This window comes from Botrytis cinerea, chromosome 1, assembly GCF_000143535.2.
Source record: "Botrytis cinerea B05.10 chromosome 1, complete sequence".
NCBI classification, from domain to species: Eukaryota; Fungi; Ascomycota; class Leotiomycetes; order Helotiales; family Sclerotiniaceae; genus Botrytis; species Botrytis cinerea.
In genome coordinates this window covers 291,954-315,939 of record NC_037310.1, presented here as the reverse complement: position 1 = coordinate 315,939, position 23,986 = coordinate 291,954, and the positions used below count along the sequence as shown (strand labels likewise).

The following is a 23,986-nucleotide window of genomic DNA, read 5'->3' as shown; positions in this document are numbered from 1 at the left end:
ACCTCCAATTTATCTAGAATCGGTACTGTACTTGTATTGTAGTATTGCTCTCCTTGTGCTGTTCTGTTGTGCGGCACTGTTGTTCTGCTAACCGACGCGAGCATTTCTTACTGATAATACCTACCAATAATGATATAAAACACATTCTCTCCCGTTCGTGCATAGTTCAGGGGTTCACCGGGTTCTTAGATCTTCCTTATCAACACCTCAACGCCTTAACGCCTCGTAGTCTCTCCAGTTCGTACGTAGTTCAGTTCAGGGGTTCACCGGTTTCTTGGATCTTCCTTCCTTGCCAGCGCCTCAACGCCTTCACCCAACGCCCTCACGCCTCACAGTCTCTCCTATCTCGAACTGCAGTGCTGCCCAGGTGCAGGTGTTGGATGAAGCGTGAGACTTGATGGGTCCAGAAGAATCCCCCGTGTCCCCCAAAGCCACCCAAAACGTACCCCTTGGACTTGGACTTGGACTTCCCAAACCGCTAGAATGTTAGAAAACGAGCATCTATTAATAAATGATACGACCAATATCATTCCATTGAGCCAATCATCATTCCCGCTGACTACAAAAGCATTAGCCACAAGGAAAGAGCGGATCCCTTTTCCTTGAGGTTTCCTCTTTCGGTGCACTGAACAAATATTACCGTGTTCCATACCCTACCGTACTACCTCCATACATCCCATCGTACGAATTCGACTATTGCTAGAGGAGTACGACTATTTGAAACCTTTTTTCTTCTTCCTCATATTCACCTTTTTATTTTTCATGCCAGATCTGCTTCTTTGATATTTCAATTCAAGGTATGCTCTGATCAATTTCACCAGATTTATTGACCATCGACTTACATTGCAATCCTACTAGACACGTCGTGGGAACTCTTTCTCATACCGTTCCCCCATTGACGCCTCACGAATCCTCACAACCAACAATTTCTATTCCCTGATCGTACCTTTCCTGCGTCCCAATTGCATCTTCATTACATCTGCCAACGTCGATCAAGAGATCTAATTCAAGATGAGATTCCGGAGAAAGCAATCCCCGTTGCTTTTACTCTTACTGCCATCATTGGCTCTGGCCCTATCACCTGCGGCACAAGATAACATAGCTGCCGTTTCGAAAGACACCGATGCGCAAACAGGGAAATTGGACAAAATTGATCCCTCAGCAGCTGTTGCAACTACTGCCGATAAACCATCATATGGACTTGGTACGAAAGATGCGCCCGTCGATGGTAAAGACGGAAAGCCGCATGCTGGGCCATTTGTAGATACCACTAAAAAGGACCCCAAGAAGGACTCTACAACAAGTGAAAAGGCGGATACCAAGGATTCCAAAGATTCTAAAACTTCCAATTCGAAGCTTAGTGATGGAGAATTGGTCCCACCTACAGCCAAAACAAGCAAAGAGAAGCCAATGCTTGATGACAAAGGCAAAGAAATCCCCCAAAGTAACGATGGAGTTATGAACGATCCAGGCAGAGAAGCACCTAAACATGGCACAACTGGTACTGAGGGAGGTGTGAGTGCGAAAGATAAGACACGAAAGGGTCAAGAAAGTCAGACGGGAGAGAAGGCTGAAAAGAAACCTGCATCACCTAAAGAAGCACCACCGATACCTCACGATACCGAACAAAAAATCCAAGGCGATACCAAAGATGCACAGAAGAAAGATTCGACGATTAAAAAGGGTTCCGCTGATGACAAGGAGGCTGGTAGTACTGATAACTTCGGATTGGATAAACCTACAGATCTTCCAGACAAGACACACAATGATCCTCATCCAATTCCTAATTCTGCCAACAAGGACCATTTGGATGTTACGAAAGCAGATTCAAAGGGTATTCCAAAGCTTGAATTAGAAGGAGAGGGCAATGATGGTCTTATTCAACCTTTACATTCATATCTTCTTTCACTTACCATGATTTTATTCTCTGAAATCGGAGACAAAACATTTTTAATCGCAGCATTGATGGCGATGAAGCACGATAGACTTCTCGTATTTTCCGCCGCCTTTTCCGCATTGATTGCTATGACAATCCTGTCCGCAGTGTTAGGTCATGCAGTACCTACCTTGATTCCAAAACGATTTACCAATTTCCTAGCCGCAGGATTATTCTTGATTTTTGGAGGACGTTTATTGAAAGAAGGTTTAGCCATGAGTCCAGATGAGGGTGTAACTGAGGAAATGAAAGAGGTAGAAATGGAGCTTGAAGAAAAAGAGCACCTTGCAAAACAACAAGGAAGAAGACGTTCATCGGTTTCTCCATATGCTTTGGAAATGGGTCTTGGAGGAGGGCAAAGAGCAAGCACAAGAAAATCTAGATCAGGATCACGTCTTCCTTCTCCTCCAAGAAGTCCTTCAACTTCTTCAGATCGATCCCCTTCTCCTAAAAGATCAACATTGAAAAGTGCAGCAGGAGGCTTGAATAATCTTCTTTCGTTACTCCTTAGTCCAGCGTGGGTTCAAACTTTTGTTATGACTTTCCTTGGGGAATGGGGTGATAGAAGTCAAATTGCTACCATTGCTATGGCAGCTGGTCAAGATTATTGGTGGGTTACTGGAGGAGCCGTTAGTGGTCATGCGGTTTGCACTGGTGTGGCTGTTATTGGTGGAAGAGCTATTGCTGGCAAGGTTAGCTTGAGAGTTGGTAAGTTTTCACTCTTTGCATTATGTTGTATTGAAATAAACTAATAATTTTGCAGTAACATTAGGAGGTGCAATTGCCTTTTTAATCTTCGGAGTCATCTATCTTGTCGAGGCTTTGTATTATGCTTAAGATTAAAAGCTGGAATACCTTTTTCTTTGAGTACTGGAGGACATCAATATCCTATGTAACAAGATTCGATTCATTCAATTCAATTTCGCATCCTTCAATTCTTATCTCGGTCTTTCACTTCGGAACCTAAACTATCAATTAATACATTCCTTTTGCATGCCTCTTTACGCGATGAGGATGAAGCGATTTTGCCTTTTCTTTTTTCGGACGTTGGTTGGGTTTTGGTCTAGGAAGCGAATGCACAAAAAGGGAGGAGAAGAATGGGAGAAAGTTACATTACAATACTACTTTACTTTGTTACTAATACATGAGGGATTGATGGATGGATGGGCAGGTGGATGAAATATCTGGGGATGAATAGGTAAAAGGATGACCTGGTTAGTGATGGAGGGTATGGAAAAGAGATATGCATTATTATTGTATTCTAATTCTATCAGCGACGTAATGAATCAGATGGTATGGTCTTGGTTCTGGATGGATGGATAAGTCTAGATGACTGATATGTTTATAGAGGAGAGAGGAGAGGAGAGCGCGGAAATGAAAGTTTCAATCAAGAGAATTTTTATGTATACATGAACTGAATTGAATTGAACAGAACTGAATTGTGTATGTATATATGTATGTATATATATAATAAGAGTAATCGGTTATTCAAAGTAAGGATGAAAGCAAAGCAAAGAGAGACTAGAAAGTAATTGATTTCTATATACCTGCATACCTACCTATCTATTTATCTTTCCTCACGTTTATAATCTCATCTCATCTCATCTCATCTCTTAATAAATTCTTCAATATGTTTAATCAATCATACTTGATGACATCGGCGTATAAATTATACATCAAGTATTACAAGTCAGAAACAAATTGTAAATTGTAAATTACAAAAATGATATAATAAAAAATGAAATGATAAAAAACGATATAATATAGTAGTTTCTAGAAATACATATATATATATAATGAGTTTATTAGTTTAATAGTTGAATATTGAGTTCATACTAGAGTGTACTCGTAGATGATGATTATGATTATGATTAGTATAGTATAAAATGAATATTTACTTATTCGCTTGTAGATCATCTCTTGGAATCGTCGGTATGAAGTCCTCGGAATCACTTGTTCTCTCGATCGATCACAGTGGTCACTAAACCGTGTCTGTATATCAAGATAGGACTCTCCAATCCGCCAAGGAGGGGAGTGTAGGAAAGCCAATTTGAAAATCGAAATCCGCTCTCTCGTCCTCATCCTCATCCTCGAAATCAAATGTATATCCTTTGTATATTTCGAACACCTTCGAATTGGAAATAAGAACCATTGCCCGTTCAATTATTATCTTTTTAAATTCCCAAACAATGAACGAATGCTTTATCAGGTGTTTTTCGATGGGATGAATCGATACCCAGAAGATCGATGCTCTCTCCACGATCCACCGAGCCACCCCACCCATGCACAAGGCTGAGAAACCACCACATTTTCCCACCCTCACCTCAGCCTTCCCTCCCCTCCCCTCCAAAATGCCCCTCCTCCTCGTCCTCCCTCTCCAAAAACCATGTCCCGACTCTTCACCTTCCTAAAATCCTCTTCATTCCCCCTCCCCTCAATTCTCAAACCCAAATCTCTCTTCAAAAACTCCCCCAGAGCCTCCACCTCCTCTCCTACACCCACTCCCTCCCCAATTCCCCCCTTCCTCAAAGAATTCACCTACTGGTCCCTCATCATCGCCTCCTGGATCCCCGCATCCATCTTCTTCCAAGACCATATCGCAGAGCTGCATATCATCAATGGCGCCTCCATGTATCCCTTTCTCAATACAGGGTACAATGAGAGTTTGACGCGCGATGTGTGTTTAGTAGATAAGAGGAGGAAGGGAAGGGATTTGGAAAGGGGAATGCTTGTTTCTTTTAGGTGGGCTTTACTTTTCTTTCTCTCTTTTTCCTATGTTTATTATGCAATTTTGCAGTCTCCATTATTTTGTTCAAAAGCAATATGCAAATTCCAAAATCCAATGCTCATGCTAATTTTCCTTTCCTCAAAACAGATCCCCCTACCACCCAGAAACCCTCGCAATAAAACGAATCATCGCGCTCCCGGGTGACCGCGTCTACACGCACGCTCCCTATCCCTACCCGTATGCTGATATACCGGCGGGGCACGTTTGGGTCGAGGGCGACAATGCCGATTCGAGGAAAACATTAGATAGTAATCATTATGGACCGATTGCGATAAATTTAATCACCGGAAAACTGACGCATGTGCTTTGGCCTTGGGGGAGTAGGGGCAGAGTTAGGTGGGAACAGTGGAAGGGGAGGACGAGGGTAGTGAAGGGGTGGAATGGTGGGGCGTGATCTAATACGGAGATGCGATGGAGAATTTTGATGGTAATTGGATGGTTGGTCTGGTGTTTCTTCAATGGACTTGTCGTGCTGGGGACTCTTGATGTACATCACCAATTGAAGGATGTACGAAGTATAAAAGCTGGGTGTAACTGACTTCTAATATTATCTAAGGCGGACCTAGCAATTGTCAATCTAGGAAACCATCTATCTATTCATTCTTTTTTTCCTCCTCTACCTCCGGTTTCTTATCCGCAGCTACTCCCATCGCACTTAACGCCTTTTCGATCTTTCTATACGCAAACGAGAAGCCTGGGTAAAGGAATGGTCTCAGATCATATCGATTATCATCAGGCGAATATTGCTCAGCATGATAACTCGGTGTAAGCGTAGTCATCTTATGACGATTAATAGAATAGCACCAAAAGAACCATCTAGTCTTTTCATAAATCTCTCTTGGGGAGAGGACATGACCCCACTCATGTAGAAGTTTGGTCCACATTCCATATGGTCCCAATTTATCCACTTTGCGAAGACGACCGTAGATTGATAACTCGTTGTAGCTCATACCCATATCAGCCTCATCACTCTGTACATAATCCTCGGTGATAGGTTCGAGTTCAGCGGTTGGTGGAGCGTCAATAAAGTCTTGGAGGAGCGGCATTTCAAATTCTGTACTAGCCCAAAGAATGAATCTTTTCAAATCCGTTTTGGAAATGGCACCAATGGGATTGATATCTGCACTACTGCAATCGTATTTTGTGAAGTAACCTCTGAGTGATTCGTCGACATTGGCAGATCCTAAGACTAATAAAGATCCGGGTTTTGTTCTTCCACGAACAGTAGGTAAGAGTTGGGCAAAGAGATAAGCTAAGACCATGCGAAGTCGAGCTTGGATGTTTTGCAATGCCAAGTTCGATGCCGGCGTTCCTCCATACATTTTGTATTTAGGCGTGTAACTGGTAACGGTTGTGAACAATGTGGTGACTGCTGAAACAACAGTGTCAATGTTGAAATCAAGATGATAACTACCAATCTTTCCTCCTAAATCCTTAGCGCGACCTCGAGTCTCTGCTGAGGAGTTTTGAGATCCCATATAAGCAGTATGAAAGATGCGATTGGCAATATCCTGTGAGCTAGATGGACGCCATTTGCTATCTTCCTCTTCTCCAACAATCCTGAGTAGATCTTCAACAACCTGAGGGTTATCCCCTTTCTCGACTGCTGCATAGACGATTCGACACATCGAATGAACTATGACTGAAGTAGCACAACTATCGATTCCTCCAGAGAGCGGCACAAAATATCCCGCTTGACGAGATCGACGAAGATAGTCCCATAAGAAACAAGCTGGACCAAGCGCAATCTCTTCCTCAGGAACGTGATATTTGATTGGAATTTCCTTGGTGGGTTGCACTGAGGGATTCACGTCCTCAGCATCACTCGAAAGGCTCATACCGGCTTCAATTCTCTCATATGCTGCGGTTTCCCTCGATTGCATGGCACGGGATCTGAAAGTTCTATATGCCCTCACCTCTTCTAGATCAACAGTGGCAGTCACTACTTCCACATCGTATAAAGAAAATTGACTTGCTTGAGCGACAACTTTACCGTTGACAACAATCATGGCGGATCCATCATAGTAAAGTCGATCTCCATCACAACCCTGCTGATTAGCATACAAATATATGCCTCCGGCCTTCAAAGTAGCTTCCTTGATAAGTTCAAGACGAATGTTTAGCTTTCGAAGCTCATGATGACTACCACTACTGTTGGTAAAGATCTCAACACCATCCAATGACATATTTATATGTGGTGCCCTTGGTGTGAATAACTCCTCACAAGTCTCAGCACCAAAGCACGAATCATAAGTACTGATAACAGCATCTCCAATTGGGACTTTATGTTGACCCGTTACTTTCGTAATCAGTCTTGGCAAATAGTACTGCTCAACGATTCTCTCTCCTTTCCATGGTGTGAACCATCTCTGTTCACGATAATTCCCATCAGAAGCTAGAGAGAGCTTAGGTCGAATGAGTAATATCTGTTTTTTCGTTACTTTTAGCTCATCGTCAGGAAAATATCTAATAGCTCACTGACCCTGGAGTTATAAACGATAATTCTACAATTATAGTTCACATTTTTATGGCGAACGGGCATTCCAATGTCAAGTAGAATTTCTTGACATTCCTCATGAGCAATGATTTGCGCCAGAGATTCCCACGAATGTAATTCTGTATCTGATTCCAGACTATCATGAATTAGCTCAAATGAAATTCTTCAAAAGCTCTTTCAAAAGTCCAAATGGCAAGTCCGGCAACCAGAAAGCTTCGATTTCTGAATTTGATTTGAACATTCAAATCATTCAAATCTTCAAACCCTCAACCCCTCAAACCTCAAAATCCCAATGCTCACACCCCATCCCTCCTCATCCCTCCCTTCTCAATACTAATAAGACAAGTCACTCACAAATGATCCTGACACCCATATCCCGTAATCTCCAATTCCGGTCCCACCCTCAACGACGCCCCCGCCTTCTTCGCGCGTCGAATACTCTCAATAATGCGCTTTTGATTGCCGTCAAAATCCAGCGCCCACTGATTCAAATTGCATGTTGCGAGGGTTGCGAGATGACCCATCGTGACGAGCTTTCCGCGATGATAAAATTGGGTGATGTGATGTGATGTGATGTGATGTGATGTGAGAATATGATGTGAGTAGTAATGAATAAATGGGATGCGGTTTTTGATGGTGGGGGCGGGGTCATCATGTGATTTCCTGATGGGGTTTCGTTTATAATGAGTTAATGTCTAGGTAGGTGACTTTCACTCAGAAACTTTCACGCTATACACTTTTGGTTAAGAATTACTGTATTCAAAGCTATGCGCCAGAGTTCTATTGAGAGTTAAGAGTATATCGTAATCTCTATCTAAGTTTACAAAGGGAAAAAAAAAAGAAGAAAAAGAATATCATCTTTCTCTCCCTCAAGTCCTCTCCTTATCTTCTCATTTCGAATTCAAATTCTACTATATAGTATTATTTTATATCTTTTATAGGAAACTAGCTATTTCTCTCCCCTTTTTCTTTTTCTTTTTCTTTTATATAATTTCATATAGTACTTGAGTATTACTATAGTATATATTTACATCTTTATATCTATCTGCATATTTACAAATTCGATATTAATATACTCAAGTATATAAATAAATAAAACTATAAAAACTCAAAACCACAAACCTATCCTCCTCACTCCCCCCTCTTCATCATCTATCTATATCTAATTCAATCTCAAATCTCAAATCTCAAATCTCAGAATCCTAAACTTCAAATCTCATTTCTTTCCATTTCAAATCAAACAAATCAAAACCAAAACCAAAACCAATTCCACAAAAAGAAAGATACAAATACTATATATAATATTTACTATACAACTCACTATACTATATATATATACATAACAAAACAAATCTAAACAAAAAAAAATTAGATAGAGTTAGGAAAAAGAATATATATATACGAAAAATACTCAGAGGATTAGAGTCAGAAATCTAAAATCATCTTATTCAATTAAATCAAATTACAACATAGTGGAATCACAAATATATAAATACCTAAGTTGAGATATCTTTTCCTTGAATTCTTTGAATTTTTTTTTCAATTATATTAGATTATTTAGATATCATTTCATTTCATTTCATAATGATGATGATGATAATGATGATAATGACCTATCCATTGATATCTCTTCCTCTTTGTCCTCATCTATCTCTTTCTTTCTCTTTTCGTCTGTGTAAGTTAGACGAATGATCAATTATCATTACTCCCATCCATCTATCATCTATCTACTCGAGTACATATCTAATCTTAGATATATAATATGAAATGATATATCCACTTCTTCTCCCACCCCCCCTGCCAGATATATTAAAACCAGCAGCGTGCATCACCATAATCCAACATAAATAGAAAGAAGAAAAAAAAAATCTTTAAAAGAACGACGAGAAATAATTAAATATACACCCCAAATCCCAGATTCTAAACCCCCGAATCCTCCTGGATAATAGCATGGCCATTCCACGCCGTACACGTATCCAGCATCTGCGTCGTATCCAACAGTTTTGGGATTTCGCTCGCGCGCTCCAAGAACTGCATTGCGAATCCCATGCTGGTGTGCCATCCAATATGACAATGCATGAGCCAGGCTCCGGGGTTATCCGTCTCGAATGCGAGAACGAGATATCCACCTCCTGGCAACGTGGCTACGTCTCTTCGTGGGGGGTTGTTAAGATTGTATGTGGAAACGGCGGTTGTGGCATCGAATGTGGTGGACTGCTGGCTCACGACGAAGAAATCGTGGCCGTGGAGATGGATGGGATGGGGAACGGGGAGAGCGCTGTGGATAACGAGGTAGATCCATTCATTTGCGTTAGGGACTTCGACGAGATTGTCCGGAGTCCCGAATGCGGTGACGTTGTTTTGAACCATGAGAAGAGTTGGATCTTCCCATTCAGAAAGGAAAGTGGAGTTGTTGAGATACCATTTGAAAAGTTTTTGGGAATTTTGAGCAACGGTAACTGCTTCCTCGGGGCTTTTAGAGGCTGATGAGACGGTCTTTGGGAGGTATGGAACGAGCGAGGCGACAGGTTCGTCAACACATTCATCGGTGAAAGTGTAGCCGGTGGTTGTAGGGAGACCGGTTGAAGAACCATAGTGGAGAACACCTCGGATATTATCTGAGTTATCGTTCTCGGAGCAAGAAGATTGAGGAATGGCACGGATGAAGAAATCAGACGCGACGGATGCTTGGTTTGCGGTGATGACTACATCGTAGCGTTGTCCTGTGAGAAGGGTGTTTGTTAGTGGGGATTCGTATGATGATGAGGGTAGGATAATACTAACCGATAGCAATGTTGAGAATCTCAGTTTGGTACGGAACAATAGGAACGAAATCCATTGCCATAACAGTCATGGTATGACTATCGACAGAGAACTTGAACTGAGAATCGATGGCACTATTTACAAGACGGAATCTGTATGATTTGCCTGATTGAACACTTGTCGAGAAACGAGAACCAGTTTGATTACTAGCACCATCCGCTCCGAAAACGTTGGTACCGTTGATAAGACCTGTAGTCATTGATTGAGGGCCAACAGTTTGAACCTTTTGATATAGCTCATCAACAGTTTCATGACCCCAATCACTAAGCATAAGTGTTCCCTTATCCTCGTCGTAGTTAGCCGTGGCAGGACCATTGATAATGATACCACCAGTAACACCTTCCCATGCTTGAAGACCAACGTGAGAATGATACCATGATGATCCATATTGAGTAGCTCTCCATCTATAGGTATAAGTATCTCCATATGCAATAGGACATTGAGTAACTGATGGAACTCCGTCGTTTTGATTGGTATTTTTTTGATGGATACCATGGAAATGAATACTTGAACCATTGGTAGTGAGACTGTTTGTCACATGTACCACAACATTATCACCCCAGTCGGCAATGATGGTTGGTCCTGGGATACTTCCGTTGATAGTTTGAACATATCTTGAGATTCCATCAGGTGAAGCAACGCCATCTTGAACATTGAACCAGTACTAAAATGCGATGTTAGAGAGAGTCATCAATCGCTTCGAAATGTTCTTACCTCGCGAGTGACACCAGTATCTGGCACTTCATTGTAGTAATCAGTGCTTGTAGAGTAGTTACACCACTTTGATCTATCAGCAGCGGTATTGCCTGCGCATGGGGTTCCTGATGCTACAGCCGAGCTTGAAGTTTTGCTTGTCGAGGATGCCGTTGAAGAAGCTGTGCTGGTGATTGAAGATGGCTTAGCAGTTGAAGACACAGTATTTGCCGTTGTTGATGTTGACTTGACACTCGAAGTGGTCGTAGGCTTAGCCGTTGTGGCAGTGAAACTAGTGGTAAGGATGGGAGGAAGCGAGGTAGTTGTAGACAGTAAGCTCTGAAGCGAGCTCCATTTAGATGAAGCTACGGATTGAAGAGAAGAGAGAGAAGTTTGGATAGCTGCAGAGCTGGTAGTTTTGCCGCTTGTTGTTGAACACTTGTTTGATGTAACGGGATTGCTGTTTCCAAAGGTAAGAATTGATGGGATTATAGAAACTTTGGTGGCGACCAAGCACTCGGCTTGGTTGATGATTTTAAGAAGGTCTGCTTGAAGTGTGGCAATTGGATTAAAGGACCATCCGAAAAGAGGACTTGCGTGAATTTGGCAAAATGAAAGGCACAAGGCCAAAAGAATGTGAAGACGCATGATGTAATTCCCTCAAACTTTCTAATATGTAAAATTCGGTGTTGAAGTTTGTGTAGGATAAACGATTGTTATGGTCCTCAAGTGAGGTTACCAAAATAAAAACGAAAGCGAATGTAAAAGGGAAAGAATGAAAAATGGATTGTCCTAGATTGTAAAGAATGAGATTGTACCCGTGGGAATGATTCTCCCTTAAGAATATTTTGCAATAACAAGATTCAACAGCTCGAACCGGGTAAGGTGAACTATTTAGGAATCACATCGATGCTTTACTGTCAAAGTCCTCTGGACCCGAGCACCGAGTAGACATTTCCCTTGGTACAGTATTCACACAAACCTCAAAGAGACTTAGGACGCAAAATCTTAGTGCAATCCACCACACGGATCTCCACAATGGTAGGCCTCAAGTTCGTACTAGATTGACAGTGCAGACAACCAAAATATCTTAGTGCTTTGATCACCCCAAGAGGGGTCCGAAATAGTATTAGGACATACATCTGACAAGTCCAGTAGTCAATAATGGATGCCACCAGCCGCGTTGAGGATCAGGCAGAGAGATACTTGGGGGAAAGCTAAGAGGCAATAACAATTCTGAGCCTCTGACAAGCATACATTATAGACTTGAAAAGGAGACCTGCATTTGAATCTGTCCTAGGTCAAAGGTGTGAAGGGTAGATGTCGTCCGTGCATCCATTTTCAAATGTTTTACCAAGTAAGGCACGAGTAGCTAGAGGAGGCTAAAATAATTTCGGGGTCCTAAGGTTAAGCGATGTACAAGCCTTGGTATTAGTTCTTCATTTGATGAAGGATCGGACATTTTACTTCTTCTCGTACCTGACTAGTTCTGTTTGCAGACTCAATTTGTACTAGTGGTGAATGATGTCCAAGGCCGAATAAGAGAGTAGCCATTCCAAATAGAGAGCACTACTAGAGCATTTTTCTCTCTCTTTGAACTTATGGTGCGATAAGAAAGCTTTGCAACCCAGTAGTCAGGTACCATCTGCAATGGTTCGCTTCGTATGGCAAGTTAGTAAAATGTAGTGACATGGGTATCGGTGACACCTCATTGTCTTTGTTTGACTGATGACCTGCATGCCCTAAGATAGTCGTTCAATCATCCGTGGAAGCGTTTTACAAACGGAGATTTCAGGATGTCTTGTGTACGAATACGTACGATCTTCAAAGCAAAACATTATGTCGAAAGATGACAACGATAACGCCACTGAATGGCCGATGAATACAATCTGCTGAGTACATTAATATTGTTGAACTCCAAGGCTCGAACGCATGGATCTGGATCTCGTGCCGGTTTCATCTGACATGTAGTTGTGGGAGATCTTTAGACGATCAACGTTGCTTAACAGGTAGGCGTCACTTGGAAGAATGGGAAAAAGATATAACTCATCTTAGGTAATTTTACGAGGGGCCAATGAAGTGTGCAACCGAGAAAGGACAGGACAGGAGAGGCTGAAGAGGCTGAGGGGAAGAAGAAAGGAAAATGGATGACCCAAGAAAAGAAGAAGGTTTGAAACACGATGGGGGATCTACTCACGGGAGATCGTCCTTGCATTCGTATATCGCTCGATCACGGCGAACGATACGAACATGATGAAATGGATTCAGTTGGCTAGCTTGACATCGGGTGGTCTACGGACGTAAATTAGCACAGCCATTTCATCTATCCATCCTCGAATCATCGCTGATTAGAAGTTCTCAATCTCCTTTCCCAAGACGCCAGAACACCACTGTACCCCCTCCGCACCCCTCTCGCCGAACCCACTCGCTCTATAAATATACACAGAAACTTTATACTTCATACCTTCCCGTTGTGAATTTATATCTTCAAGTTTCAGATCCGATTTATGCCGAGAGAAACGCCAGCTCTTCATCGTCTGATACCAAGTTCAGATTCTTCAATTCATCACAATATTGTGTTGTTAGTCTGTTAATCTCATCCTTTGAAACGTTGCAACGAAAGTGCTGCGGAACCGTGCACTTGTGCTCTCCGATATCTTTCCAGCTAATGGCAATGGCAGCTACTTCCCTTCAACTGCCTCTCACGACATTATTCAAAATGTATTAACAATTAAATTTCTTATTTTGATTTCATCAAAAAGCTGACGTGTGGTAGATTATTGATTCAAATTCATCCTTGGCAGATTCTTGACATCCAAGTAGGGGTGCTATATGGTTCAAAAACATATTTTTTTATTATACATCTTTCTTTCTTTTTTTGCCCATCTAGAATCCGTCTGTTTCCCAGAGCAGAGTCGCGGGACCCTTTTCGCTTCTCTTCACCCTCTCCTCTTCAGTCTTCACCCACTCTATCTAAGGGCTCGGACTGTCGGAAAATTTCCGTCTAATTACTTGCACTCTTCGAGTTAGAATCTCTGAGTTCCAGCGAGGGAAATCCTTCCCATCAACACCCGTGCAGATCGTATTTGGGATTTGGGATTTGGGATTTGGGTATGAGCACTCTCGAGCCACTCCACCACGCGACTAAATTCGGATCGAGAGCCGGGTACAATTGCACGTTTTTCACTATCGCATCCAAGCACCGTGTGGCGTGAACTAACTATTTCATATGATCGGCCAGGCTGACGAAAGCACCCTTGATGTGCTGGTGTGCCATTGCACTGACTTACGTTCTTGTTATCCCGCGTTATTGATTGTGTATCTATCCCCATTACGGCGCAAGCTTCCACAGGGTCAGATACTTTTCCCCTGACTAGCGAAGGTCCAAGATAGTTCTTGGTGCATTGAAAAGCTTTTCTATTGGACCTGTTGAAGCTGATAAAGGACCTTGACAAGTCGGCCCCGAGCTTTGGTGTCCGAATATTTGTTTTCCCGTTCGATATAATATTAACGGTGAGTTCGTCGTATTCCCAAGTGAGTTGTTGTATACCCAAATTTTCGTTCTTTTCATACATTTCACCCCTTCCTCGTCCTCTCCTGGTATAAGGATCTTCATTCGTTTGACCACCATACATTCTCTTTACAAATTCAAGAAAACATGAAGTTTACGTCTTCTCTCCTGTTCCTCTTCGGGGGACTGGCATCTACTGCTGTTCTTCACAAACGTACTTCTAGTACTACCGACTCATTCCACTTATATGCGTATGGTACAGGAATTGGTGGCCTTCCAGTATTCTACTCTGATGGTAAGTTATCAATCGCGTTACCATCTATTAGTTTCACGCAACTGATTGAACAAACAGGAAATGCATTTATCGGTAACACTGTTCCTGAGGGCTCCAAGGTCAACGCAAACATCACATGTAAGAATTTCCATCACCCACAAGCACATTCATTCTCCAACTAACACACTTCCTTCCAGTCACACCAAGTTCCTCCAGCGAATGGATCGTCACACCCAGCAGCAGCGGCAACAGCAGCAACTTAGCATTTACCAACACGACCACATCCGCACTCGTCATCAACCCAACCTCTAGCGGACTCACCAACGTGGGATTTACCGGCGCGGCAGTTGGGAACAGTACCACCAAGGGACTTAGCGTATCGACTGCTGGAAACGGTACCACCAAGGGATTTATCTCGTTTGGAAACTGGGCCATGTGGAAGGATCCGAGCACGGAGAAGATCGTGTCGAATTTCTATGCGACGCCGCATTGTGATGGGGTGTGGCAGTTGATGTGGAATGCGGAGGATGTTGATGATGGGTCGAGTGTGAGTGTTGCCGTGAGGAAGACGGCTCCTAGTCATTAGAGTTGTGAAGGGGAAGGTTGAGAGAATTAGGAGTTCTGCATGCAAGGCGGGGTTGGGGAGAAGAGGGCAGAAGAGGGGTTGTCAGAGAAGGGTCTCTGTTAGGCATTTCGTGGAGCGAGGGAGAGGGAGCGAATATTTGTATATTAAATTCCTCCCCAGATTAATCGTGCTCGTTTCGATATTAGTAATTATTCATTTCAATTCAATCGTTTTAAAGATGGTTGTTTGTGTATCTTCATTATACTCGAGTATATATATGGATAAGTACCTAGGGGGTTGGAGTTCGAATACTTTAATTTGATGTTTTTTCTTCTCTTGCTCTTGCTCTTGCTCGAAACATGTACTAGATGTATCTATAAATGTTAAACGTCCGATATGGATAAAGCCACAGAGTAACTATTCACATTCCTTCATTGAGGGGTTATTTGGAGATTGATTATTTCGATGGGTCGTGTTGAGTAGGTGTTTGATTTGTACCTGCATGCTAGATGCCCACATACATACATACATACATACATACATAATAATCCCCCACATATTCTGATAGAAACAACACCGCGATGGTAGGTTTCTTTCTTCTTCGATTTCCCCTTGGGCTCGGTGCAAAAGCGTCGATTATACTGAGGATGTGATATCAATGCAGGATCTCTGTACATGCCGCTTTTGAAGATCGTCCGGAGTGAAGCCCCAGGGGTTAAAGCTTGATTCGAGTCTGGAAATACAGGTTTTCTTGTTGTTGTGATCTCTCTCTCTCTCTCTCTCTCTCCCGCGCATGCTTGAGTTGGTGTGTGTGAGTGAGCGTGTGAGTGAGCGTGTGAGTGGCTGAATATGATCAATCAATCTATTGTCTAGGATTAGAATATGTCCGATGCTTGATGGCGACAGTGGCTTGGATTTGCTTGGTGTGTGTGTGTCTTTATCTGGATTCTTATCCGTATCCATATCCACATCCACATCCACAACATGTGTGTGTGCTGGTGACCTTGTTTGTGTTGATTCTGCATCTACTCCTTCATGTCTAATGATAGTGCGCAGCATACGATACTTCCTTTGCGTCTATTCGTATTTACAACATACGGTAACAGATAGTCATCTCATATATAAAAATTAAAGTTCTGGAGACAAACGCCTCGTGTGTCGTCTTGACAGCCCCTAATCTAAATGACTGGTAGACGATCGTTCTTTCATATACGATAAGCGCATTCCAGGGGAAAGGGGGGGAAAGTGGACACGGGAGGAGAAGGTTAAGTAACAGTTATCGAATGAATGGGGAGAAGCAACTTTTCCTGGTCCGCTTGAAACCCATTTTCTGATTTGGGGATCCTGTCTCGGTCGTATGTAAGATCTTACATGGTTGGAACATGAGCCAGCGAGCCAGCGAGCCAGTATGATTCGTGATGTCATGTCTAGTCGCTCCACGGTGAATCAAGATAGATGTGAGTTGTATCCATGTCGCTCGTAAGGGGAGGGTAGGGCTCAAATGAGTAATACGTTTAATTTACAACGAACGAATCATTCTGCGCGTTTTTGCTCCATTTTGGATTTTGGCTTTGGGTTTGGCTTTGGGTTTGCGTTTGCGTTGCGGATAATCCTAATCAGTTCCTTGGTACTTACTCACTTGTGCTAGTGCTGGTGCAAGTGCAAGTGCAAGTGGTCGCTATTCAAACTTTAGCTGGCCACCGTCCAAATGGTAAACAAGACCAAGTTATTATTTCTAAAATCAAAACATTCACTACAAACGTGTTTCGCATTTGAGTATTGGCACTGTCATTGTCATTGTCATTGTCATTGTCATTGTCATTGTCATTGTCGTTCGCTAGATGATTCAATTGTATTCCTAGTTTCCTTCTGCTTCTCTTCTGCTTCTCTTCTCTTCTGCTTCTCTTCGACGATCTTTGGATTTTCTTCCAATTCCTTCTTTTCCTCACCGATCCCGATATCGATACCGGCTTCGATATCCGTCCGTATCCATATCCATATCCACATCCACATCGACATTGATATTGATATTGACATTGTCCCCCAGACTGAAAACGAACACCAAAACGTCCGATTAATGATATCACAAACACCACCCAGGACGGCCAATACATCTTAGCTGGCTCCAGAAATACTTTCTCTTATGCATCGCTAACGTGCTCAACGTTACTCAACATGTCTTCAGTTTTGACTGGCAATGCCACGACGACCTCTGCCGCAGCGTCCTCAACCACCACGACTGCAGCGCAAGGCTCCGAGGGTATTAGTCTGGTCGCCCTTCTGACGGCAATGGCATCGTCTGCTACCATTTTTGGCGTACAGATGATAGCTTTTATGCTTTTGAAGAACAAGCTTGCACGGATATTGTAAGTCGGTACCATTTTACATGTGGCGATGTGCGCTCTGTAAATGCACACTCTCGAGGGACTTGACTGACTGAATTGTAGCAAACCAAAAACCTATTTAGTGCCCGAAAAAGAACGAACAGAGCCCCCTCCTCGAAGTCCTTGGGGTTGGCTATTTACCATCTTTCAGTTTCGAGATCGAGAAGTGATCAACAAGTGCGGGTTGGACGCCTACTTTTTCCTGCGATACCTTCAAACCCTCCTGGTCATCTTCATTCCTATGGCCATCGTCATCATACCTATTCTTGTACCCATGAACTATATTGGAGGGAGAGGTGGAGACTGGGCTTTGCAGTATGCCAACGACAAGAATACCACAGAGGTTTCTTCGAATCCAAATGTAACTGGGCTGGACCAATTGGCTTGGACTAATATACAGCCTAGCAAGACCAATAGATACTGGGCACATCTGGTGCTTGCTCTCTTGGCCATCATGTGGGTCTGCGGTGTATTTTTTGCAGAGCTACGAGTGTATATTAAAGTACGACAAGATTACCTAACATCTGCAGAACACCGGTTGAGAGCTTCGGCAACGACGGTTCTTGTCAGTGCCATTCCGGATAAATGGCTTACGAAAGAAGCTCTCGCTGGACTGTACGACGTTTTCCCTGGCGGAATCAGGAATATTTGGATCAATCGAAATTACGATGAATTATTGACGAAGATCCATCTTCGGGACAAAATCCATTTGCAATTGGAGGCTGCCGAGACGGAGTTGATCAGAGCAGCGAAGAAAGCCCAGAGAAAACAAGCAGAGAAGGAGGAGAAAGCTAAAGCTAAGGAATCGAATCGCAAACGGACCAAGGAAGAGAAAGCCGAGAAAATAAAACGCGAAAATGAGAGAGCGGCACAATTGGCGCAAAGTGGTGGAGTTGCGACGGGCGAGGAAGTTCCTCATACTATAGATGATGCATTAGACGAGGAGGCAGAATTAGAGAGGCAGGAAGCAGCTCGAGAACATAAGCGACACAATTCGAAAAAATTCAAACTTGGCAATCCTCTCGCCGCTGTAGGACAAGGTTTTGAGGCGGTTGGACAAGGCTTGAATAAAGGTGTGGGCGCTGTTGGAAAGGCAGGGGGTACTGCTTTTGGGGGCGTTTTAGGACTCGGCAGAGAACTGGATGAGACAATCGAAGAAACGAATGGTAACGGTTTCGTAAGTCTCGACGCACCATCGATAACAGAGGACGACGAATATGATCAATATGGAAGGTATAGACAACGACCAAAACCGTATGGATCTGGTGTGGATGATGAAAAGAACCGGGAACTTGAGAAGCAAGGAGGAGAACGCCCGTCGACATCCGACCGTGATCCTCAAAGTTTTGAAGGGGATAGAAAGATGCAAGGGAATACTGTACGAAGAAATGGCTTCCAATATGGAGGGGATGGAACCAATGACGCCTTCCAAACTAACAATTGGTGGAAATTCTGGAAAGGTCCCGCTGGCGGGTTCCCATCTCCAATTCCAACGGGATATGAAGATGATGAAGAATTTCCTTTAACGCAAGGCGATGGGGCGAAGTCGAGAGTTGCCACTGGTGCGCCGCCGAAGAAGAGTGCGTGGGAGGTAATCAAAGGTGTTATACCTTTCCTGCACTCTGACAATGGACCAAGTGTAGAATATCCGAAGGCTTTCAACGAGGAATACCAGGAAAATGCAACGGCCGCAGCTTGGCAACGCTATCTAAAGGAAAAGGATAGGCCAACGCACAGGTTAGCCAGGTTCAGTTGGACTCCTGATTGGTTTTTTGGCATTCCTGGAATCAGTCCCAAGGTCGATACAATATATTGGTGTCGTGAACAACTCGCTCAGCTAAACGTTGAGATCGAATTGGATCAAAAGTCTCCTGAGAGATTTCCTCTCATGAATTCGGCTTTTATTCAATTCAATCATCAAGTAGCTGCACATATGGCTTGTCAGTCTGTTACCTATCATGTTCCAAAGCAAATGGCACCACGTACTGTTGAGATTTCGCCTAACGATGTCCTTTGGGATAATATGTCTATCAAATGGTGGGAGGCTTGGCTCAGGTCCGCTGTCATTATTGCTGTCGTTCTTGGGATGATTATTTTATGGTCGATTCCTGTCGCATGGACATCAAGTTTATCCCAGATATCTTCTTTGGTCAATACCAAACCTTGGCTTCATTGGCTTCAGGTTATACCCGAAAAGGTTCTTCAAGCCGTAGCAGGTGTTTTGCCCGCCATTGTGCTTAGTATCTTGCTATCGTTGGTGCCAACAATTTTGGGATATCTTGCCTTTGCTCAAGGTTCACAAACTGGCAATGAGAAGCAAGGTTTGGTTCAAACTTATTATTTTGCATTTCTCTTTGTTCAAGTTTTCTTGGTTGTGTCCATCGCTGGTGGCGCGGTAGCTGTATTGGGATCATGGTCCAATGATATTACCTCTATACCCGAAACACTTGCACAGCAAATCCCAAAGGCAGCGAATTATTTCTTCTCTTACATGATTCTTCAAGCATTATCTGTGAGCTCGGGTACACTCTTACAATTAACGACTCTCATTTTCTGGTTCGTTTTACCAAAGATTTTCGATAGCACTGCTCGACAAAAGTGGACTAGAAATACAACACTTCCATCTGTAACGTGGGGATCATTCTTCCCTGTTTACACCAATTTTGCCTGTATTGGTTTGATTTATTGCGTGGTTTCGCCTGTTATCATCATTTTCGTCATCATTACATTCACGCTTCTCTGGATTGCGAATCGTTACAACATGCTTTATGTCTCTCGGTTCAGGATTGACACAGGAGGACTTCTATACCCACGTGCTATAAATCAGACATTTACTGGTTTATATGTTATGGAATTATGCCTCATCGGTTTGTTCTTCTTGACTCAGGATGAGCAAGGTGATTCACTTACTCCTCAGGCCATCATTATGATTATTGCTTTGTTACTCACTGCTCTTTACCAATTCCTTCTCAATTGGTCGTTCGGTCCTCTACTTCGATATCTGCCAATCACATTTGAGGATGAAGCTGTTCTTCGTGATGAAGCATTTGATCGGATGCAAGCCGAACGTCTTGGTCTCACTATTGCAGATCCTGAGGCAGTACCACAAAATGATGGTACTGGTATCGCAGGACCTGGGTACATTGAAATGGACGCACTGCATCCTACGACAACAAATAGGGATAGCGGTAGTAAATTCTCCAAACTTAAACCATCAAACCTTGTACATGGTGCAGCTGTAGCTGGTGGTTGGGCTTTACAATCCGGACGAAATCTTCGACACAAAACATTTGCCCGTGGAAATGGCACTAATGGTCCTCAACCTATTGATGAGCCAGTTGTTCGACCACAAATCACACGCAAACGACGTCATAAAGATATTGAAGCGCAGCAAAAGATCGCAAATGCACTTTATGGTGGGTACAATGATGAAATTGAAGATTTGGCACCGGAAGAAAGAGATGCTCTTGTCAAACATGCGTTTCAACATTATGCGTTGAGGGCTCGAAGACCGGTGGTTTGGATTCCAAGAGATGATATTGGGGTTAGTGATGATGAGGTTAAGAGGACGAGAGATTACGCAGGAGCGAACATTTGGATTAGTAATGTGGGAGCAGCGTTGGACGCGAAGGCGAGGGTGGTGTATGGCAGGAATCCGCCGGATTTCTCAGAGGTGGATTTGATTACGCTGTAATCATTTTGTGGTTTTGTCAGGGAGGGGAGATTAAATGGTTGGGATTGAGAGGGAAATGAGGGAAGGAATGGCGTTTGAGTTTTTGTATATGAGGGGTAGGGTAGGGTATGGTATTTGGGTTGGTATTTGGATTTTACATATTTAACGATGGAGGGGAGAAGATGATGGGGATGGAGATGGAAATGCAGATAGAGGTTGTGCATATGGAGTGAGCGGGTTATTAATAGATTATTCATTCATGTTTGCATGGGAAACGGCCGAATAGAATAGAACAAATATACTGACAGGCAGAGAGAAAAGAGTTTAGATGGTATGGAGTGGGAGCTGAGCTTGGGGGATCAGATTGGGTGGGAGTGTGGAGATGGAGATGGAGATGGAGATGGAGAATTAAGATACCCGTTTCTTTTGATAGGATAGATGATATTGGAGATGGGGATGAGAGGAAGATGGGTGGATAATTACATAGTTGAGTACGTACATAGATAGTCGGTTGCGTAGATAGAAATCCAAAGCAGAATCATTTGAATGTTTAATTTTGGTGGTCTGTCTGCAATGTCTGAATGTTTTGTTGGCATGGTTTAGGTTTGGGCAGAAGAGGATGAATAATCGAAACTGGTTTCTTCTAATATATATATATGTGCTGTTTCTATAGTAGTAGTCGTCTTGAGTGGGTGAGGGAGGCGGCGGAGAGACTAAATTGAATATATAGAAGAATAGAAAAGAGATGGAGAATAAATAAAATTTATGTTTTCTAACAATATACGAGTAGAAATTGAATAAATAAAAGAATACCTAATAAGAGAATAGAAAAGAAATAGAAGAGATAAAATTGATATTTTTCTAATATATATATTCTGCCTCTACAGCAGTGGCCTTGGGTGGGTGGGGGAGGCGGCGGAGAGACTGAATTGAATATATAAAAGAATAGAAAAGAAATGGAAAATAAATAAAATTCATATTTTCTAATAGTATACGAATAGAAATTGAATAAATAAAAGAATAATAAGAGAATGAAAAAGATAGAGAAGAAATAAAATTGATATTTTTCTAATACATATATTCTGCCTCCACGGCAGTGGCCCCCGGAGGGCCAGCGGAGCGTCATTTGAAAAGACCTTTGGACATGAAAATTATTTCGAACTGTTGAAAACATGATGATTGTTCAAAGTTACAATGTAACATTTACATACATTTTTGCACTTACATTATATCATATACATTCACTTGACCTCACTGTCGACTGAAGATTGATACGATGCGAGTTCAGGTTCTGAGGCATCTCCAAAATTCCAACCCTGCACGGTCCTCAATATCTCGCTTCGATAATCACATGATCGACTTAGGGTTTTCCAAATTTCCCACTATTTCGCGATTAAGGCTGCATTGCTCATCGAAAAAAAGACGAGATATTGTAACCAACGACAACCCCACGACAACCCCAAGGTACGTTATCGCCAATTTGTGTGCCATCATCCGTCTTATGATCTAGACAAGCGCTGACAATTTAATTCAACAGTTCCTAATTCAAAATGAGTGCGTAACCTTCGAATCTCGATATACTATATATCAACAACCAACGAGGATCTCAATACTGACGATGATTTGAATTACAGCCAAGGGAACTTCCAGTTTCGGAAAGCGTCACAACAAGACGCACACTTTGTGCAGACGTTGCGGTTAGTTTTGAATCCAATTCTTGGGGGATGGAGAGAGAGGAGGAAATGGAGTCGGTGATCAGGAGATGGACAATTGACCAAGGACTTGTTTTGATGGATTTGGGATGAGGTTCATGGAAAAGAACTCCAGGCTGATATATTCTGGTTTCAATTTATAGGTCGCAGATCTCTCCACATCCAAAAGCACACCTGTTCAGGATGCGGTTACCCAGCAGCCAAGACCCGTCAATGTACGTTTTCTCCATCCATTCATCTTTACCAGCAAATCGATTCGGAAATATCCACGATATACTCCTACCTCCAATCATCGATACAGCAAGAATGAATCAAAATTATAAACAGCAATACGAATACATGCTAATATATCATTGAATAGATAACTGGGGTGAGAAGGCCAAGAGAAGAAAGACCACCGGTACCGGTCGCATGCGTCACATGAAGGAAGTTCCAAGAAGATTCAAGAATGGATTCCAAACCGGTGTACCAAAGGGAGCTAGAGGACCAGCCACCAAATCCGAGTAAATGTTTACAACAATTTGGTTTGCTTGCGTGGGATGGATTCAATAGCGTCGAAAGGGTTGGCGAATGAATGGCTTTTTTGATTTGCTAGAGAACTGGGAATGAAAGCTACATTTATTGAGAAATCTTTTTTAATGAGTGTATGCGAAGTTCAACAAAAAACTCGGGTCGCATGAATGTCTTCGTGGATCGTATGAGGGTATGAAGTGGGTTGGGTGCATGCCAATTTTTTTTAAAGACATGACATTACATGACATGTTCTCTAGCAAAAATTCCATCGTTTGCAATTCAAAGAATTTTGTGATGATGAGAATTGATTCTTTGTGATATGTGAGGTTTGGAGATTGTGAAGTGTATATGGATTTTGGATTCTGGATTGAAATATGGATATGGATGTGAATGGGAATGTGAATGGAATTTGATATTGAGAGGGTAGATGATGAGTGATGAATGACGAATGACGAATGACGAATGGTAAAGATGTCTATCTCTTTTGCAGACCAGTTTGTTTTACCATTATTGTGTTGGAGGATTACATGGATGTGTTTAGATAGGTGGTAGATGCATCTAGGTAGGTGATAGGTGGTAGACAGGGTGTGGTATTGTGTGGTATTGCGTGGTATGAA

At 42.6% G+C, this 23,986-nt stretch overlaps 7 protein-coding genes across 10 annotated transcripts; 5 read left to right on the top strand and 2 right to left on the bottom strand.

Annotated features, from left to right (window-relative positions):
- The first annotated feature begins 21 nt into the window (after positions 1 to 21).
- Bcgdt1 lies at positions 22 to 3,488 on the top strand. Its single transcript, XM_024690186.1, has 3 exons — positions 22 to 797; positions 859 to 2,644; positions 2,700 to 3,488. Exons 2-3 carry the CDS (start codon positions 1,012 to 1,014, stop codon positions 2,771 to 2,773), a joined length of 1,707 nt encoding a protein of 568 aa, XP_024545954.1. The 5' UTR covers positions 22 to 797; positions 859 to 1,011; the 3' UTR covers positions 2,774 to 3,488.
- Positions 3,489 to 3,776: 288 nt separating this feature from the next.
- Positions 3,777 to 5,244, top strand: Bcimp2. The gene is made up of 2 exons (XM_024690185.1): positions 3,777 to 4,678; positions 4,812 to 5,244. The coding sequence occupies exons 1-2, from the start codon at positions 4,323 to 4,325 to the stop codon at positions 5,116 to 5,118; spliced, it is 663 nt and encodes a 220-aa protein (XP_024545953.1). The 5' UTR covers positions 3,777 to 4,322; the 3' UTR covers positions 5,119 to 5,244.
- A 15-nt stretch (positions 5,245 to 5,259) lies between these two features.
- On the bottom strand, positions 5,260 to 7,846 carry Bcqns1. Of its 2 annotated transcripts, XM_024690183.1 has the most exons (3): positions 7,576 to 7,846; positions 7,207 to 7,357; positions 5,260 to 7,150 (listed from the first exon to the last, which is right to left on the bottom strand). In XM_024690183.1, the coding sequence occupies exons 1-3, from the start codon at positions 7,743 to 7,745 to the stop codon at positions 5,318 to 5,320; spliced, it is 2,154 nt and encodes a 717-aa protein (XP_024545951.1). In that variant the 5' UTR covers positions 7,746 to 7,846; the 3' UTR covers positions 5,260 to 5,317. The 2 variants fall into 2 exon arrangements, with proteins under 2 accessions (XP_024545951.1, XP_024545952.1); XM_024690184.1 differs by lacking the exon at positions 7,576 to 7,846 and having other exon boundaries at positions 7,207 to 7,519.
- An 877-nt stretch (positions 7,847 to 8,723) lies between these two features.
- Positions 8,724 to 11,697, bottom strand: Bclcc8. Its single transcript, XM_001547204.2, has 3 exons — positions 10,759 to 11,697; positions 10,006 to 10,708; positions 8,724 to 9,944 (listed from the first exon to the last, which is right to left on the bottom strand). Exons 1-3 carry the CDS (start codon positions 11,383 to 11,385, stop codon positions 9,142 to 9,144), a joined length of 2,133 nt encoding a protein of 710 aa, XP_001547254.1. The 5' UTR covers positions 11,386 to 11,697; the 3' UTR covers positions 8,724 to 9,141.
- A 2,411-nt stretch (positions 11,698 to 14,108) lies between these two features.
- On the top strand, positions 14,109 to 15,409 carry BCIN_01g00790 (hypothetical protein). The gene is made up of 3 exons (XM_001547203.2): positions 14,109 to 14,543; positions 14,601 to 14,660; positions 14,720 to 15,409. Exons 1-3 carry the CDS (start codon positions 14,396 to 14,398, stop codon positions 15,106 to 15,108), a joined length of 597 nt encoding a protein of 198 aa, XP_001547253.1. The 5' UTR covers positions 14,109 to 14,395; the 3' UTR covers positions 15,109 to 15,409.
- Positions 15,410 to 16,797: 1,388 nt separating this feature from the next.
- BCIN_01g00780 (hypothetical protein) lies at positions 16,798 to 22,033 on the top strand. 2 transcript variants are annotated; one of them, XM_001547202.2, is made up of 2 exons: positions 16,798 to 17,453; positions 17,535 to 22,033. In XM_001547202.2, exons 1-2 carry the CDS (start codon positions 17,263 to 17,265, stop codon positions 21,163 to 21,165), a joined length of 3,822 nt encoding a protein of 1,273 aa, XP_001547252.1. In that variant the 5' UTR covers positions 16,798 to 17,262; the 3' UTR covers positions 21,166 to 22,033. The 2 variants fall into 2 exon arrangements, with proteins under 2 accessions (XP_001547252.1, XP_024545950.1); XM_024690182.1 differs by having other exon boundaries at positions 16,798 to 17,483.
- A 524-nt stretch (positions 22,034 to 22,557) lies between these two features.
- BCIN_01g00770 (hypothetical protein) lies at positions 22,558 to 23,824 on the top strand. 2 transcript variants are annotated; one of them, XM_024690181.1, is made up of 5 exons: positions 22,558 to 22,608; positions 22,682 to 22,698; positions 22,779 to 22,841; positions 23,000 to 23,071; positions 23,218 to 23,824. In XM_024690181.1, exons 2-5 carry the CDS (start codon positions 22,695 to 22,697, stop codon positions 23,361 to 23,363), a joined length of 285 nt encoding a protein of 94 aa, XP_024545949.1. In that variant the 5' UTR covers positions 22,558 to 22,608; positions 22,682 to 22,694; the 3' UTR covers positions 23,364 to 23,824. The 2 variants fall into 2 exon arrangements, with proteins under 2 accessions (XP_024545949.1, XP_001547251.1); XM_001547201.2 differs by lacking the exon at positions 22,558 to 22,608 and having other exon boundaries at positions 22,613 to 22,698.
- Positions 23,825 to 23,986: the final 162 nt, after the last annotated feature.